The following is a 1,303-nucleotide window of genomic DNA, read 5'->3' on the forward strand; positions in this document are numbered from 1 at the left end:
CGACAATTCGGTATATATGTACCTGCATCATTTGATATAATATGAATGTGTAGCCTCAATAATTATGATATGTTATATTTGAAAATGGTTTTAAACTAATATGTATCATATGATCATGCCGCCTAAGCATAAAGCACCAGAAGGGGAGGATAGTTCATCATCTAGAGTGGTTGGTGAATTTAGCAAGTTACTGAAAGAACAGGCCAAGGTACATGGCGAGCAAATTCAGCAGCTCTTGCAGATGTAGAATACAGGGCGAGGGAGAGAGAGAGAGCAAGTCAGACCCGAGCCCAGTAGTGAAGGCGCATACAAAAGATTTCGTAAGATGAAGCCACTAGAATTTGATGGTAGCACTGATCCCATGGTCGCCTTGGAATGGGTCAAAGCTGTGGAGGCTATTTATGATTATCTTCAATTTGAAGATAAAGATCGAGTCAGCTGTGCCATTTTTCTACTGACCAAGACGGCGAGGATTTGATGGGACGCCACCAAGATATCAGTTAATGTCTCGGCACTCAAGTGGCAGGAGTTTAAAGATTTATTCTACGACAAATATTTTCCTCGAGATGTTCGAAGTCAGAAAGTGAAGGAATTTCTAGAACTGAAGCAAGGAAACATGTCAATGCAAGAGTATATTCTCAAATTCGAAGAGGGGTGTCAGTTTGCCCCATATCTGGCCAGCAATGACATCGAAAATGGCGAGCATTTTCTTAGAGGTGTCCGAGCTGAAATTAAAAGAGACGTTCGAATGTCTAAAGCTGCTTCTTATAAAGAGATTGTTGAAAAAGCAAGGATGGCCGAGCAGGACGAGAAGGAAATTGAAAGAGAAAGACAGTTGAAGAGCCAAGATTTTTCTACTAAAGGCCAAAGACCCGGATGGAAAGGTAAGGGCAAGTTCAGAGGCAAAGAAAAAAGAGGAGAATCAACCCAAAGCTCCTATGCCACCGCCTACATATGATCAACATGTATGTCCAAAATGTGGCAAAATGCATACAGGTGAGTGCTTGGTTGGAAGTAGTCGATGCTTTCGTTGTGGAGGTGTTGGACATGTTATAAAAAATTGTCCAGTGAAGGGTGAGAAAGGGAAAGATAGGGTTCAAGGCAGAATATTCACAATGACTAAAGAAGGCGCAAATCCTGATTCTTCTGTTAAATTAGGTACTATCTTAATTTCAGGCAAGGCCGCTATTACATTGATTGACACTGGTGCTACGCATTCCTTTATGTCTGAAATTTTATGGCGCTCTTTGAATGTTGTTCCATCTTTTGAACCCCTCCACTATAGTATTTTGTGCCATCGGGA

At 41.4% G+C, this 1,303-nt stretch overlaps 1 protein-coding gene across 1 annotated transcript; it reads left to right on the forward strand.

Annotated features, from left to right (window-relative positions):
* Positions 1-325: 325 nt before the first annotated feature.
* Positions 326-1,158, forward strand: LOC142534985 (uncharacterized; the record flags this gene model as incomplete). Its single annotated transcript, XM_075641631.1, has 3 exons — positions 326-433; positions 527-884; positions 997-1,158. Coding segments are annotated over exons 1-3 (628 nt in total), but the record flags the coding sequence as incomplete, so codon positions are not given.
* Between the last annotated feature and the right edge of the window lie 145 nt (positions 1,159-1,303).

This window comes from Primulina tabacum, unplaced genomic scaffold, assembly GCF_025594145.1.
Source record: "Primulina tabacum isolate GXHZ01 unplaced genomic scaffold, ASM2559414v2 Contig776, whole genome shotgun sequence".
In the NCBI taxonomy this organism is placed as follows: Eukaryota; Viridiplantae; Streptophyta; class Magnoliopsida; order Lamiales; family Gesneriaceae; genus Primulina; species Primulina tabacum.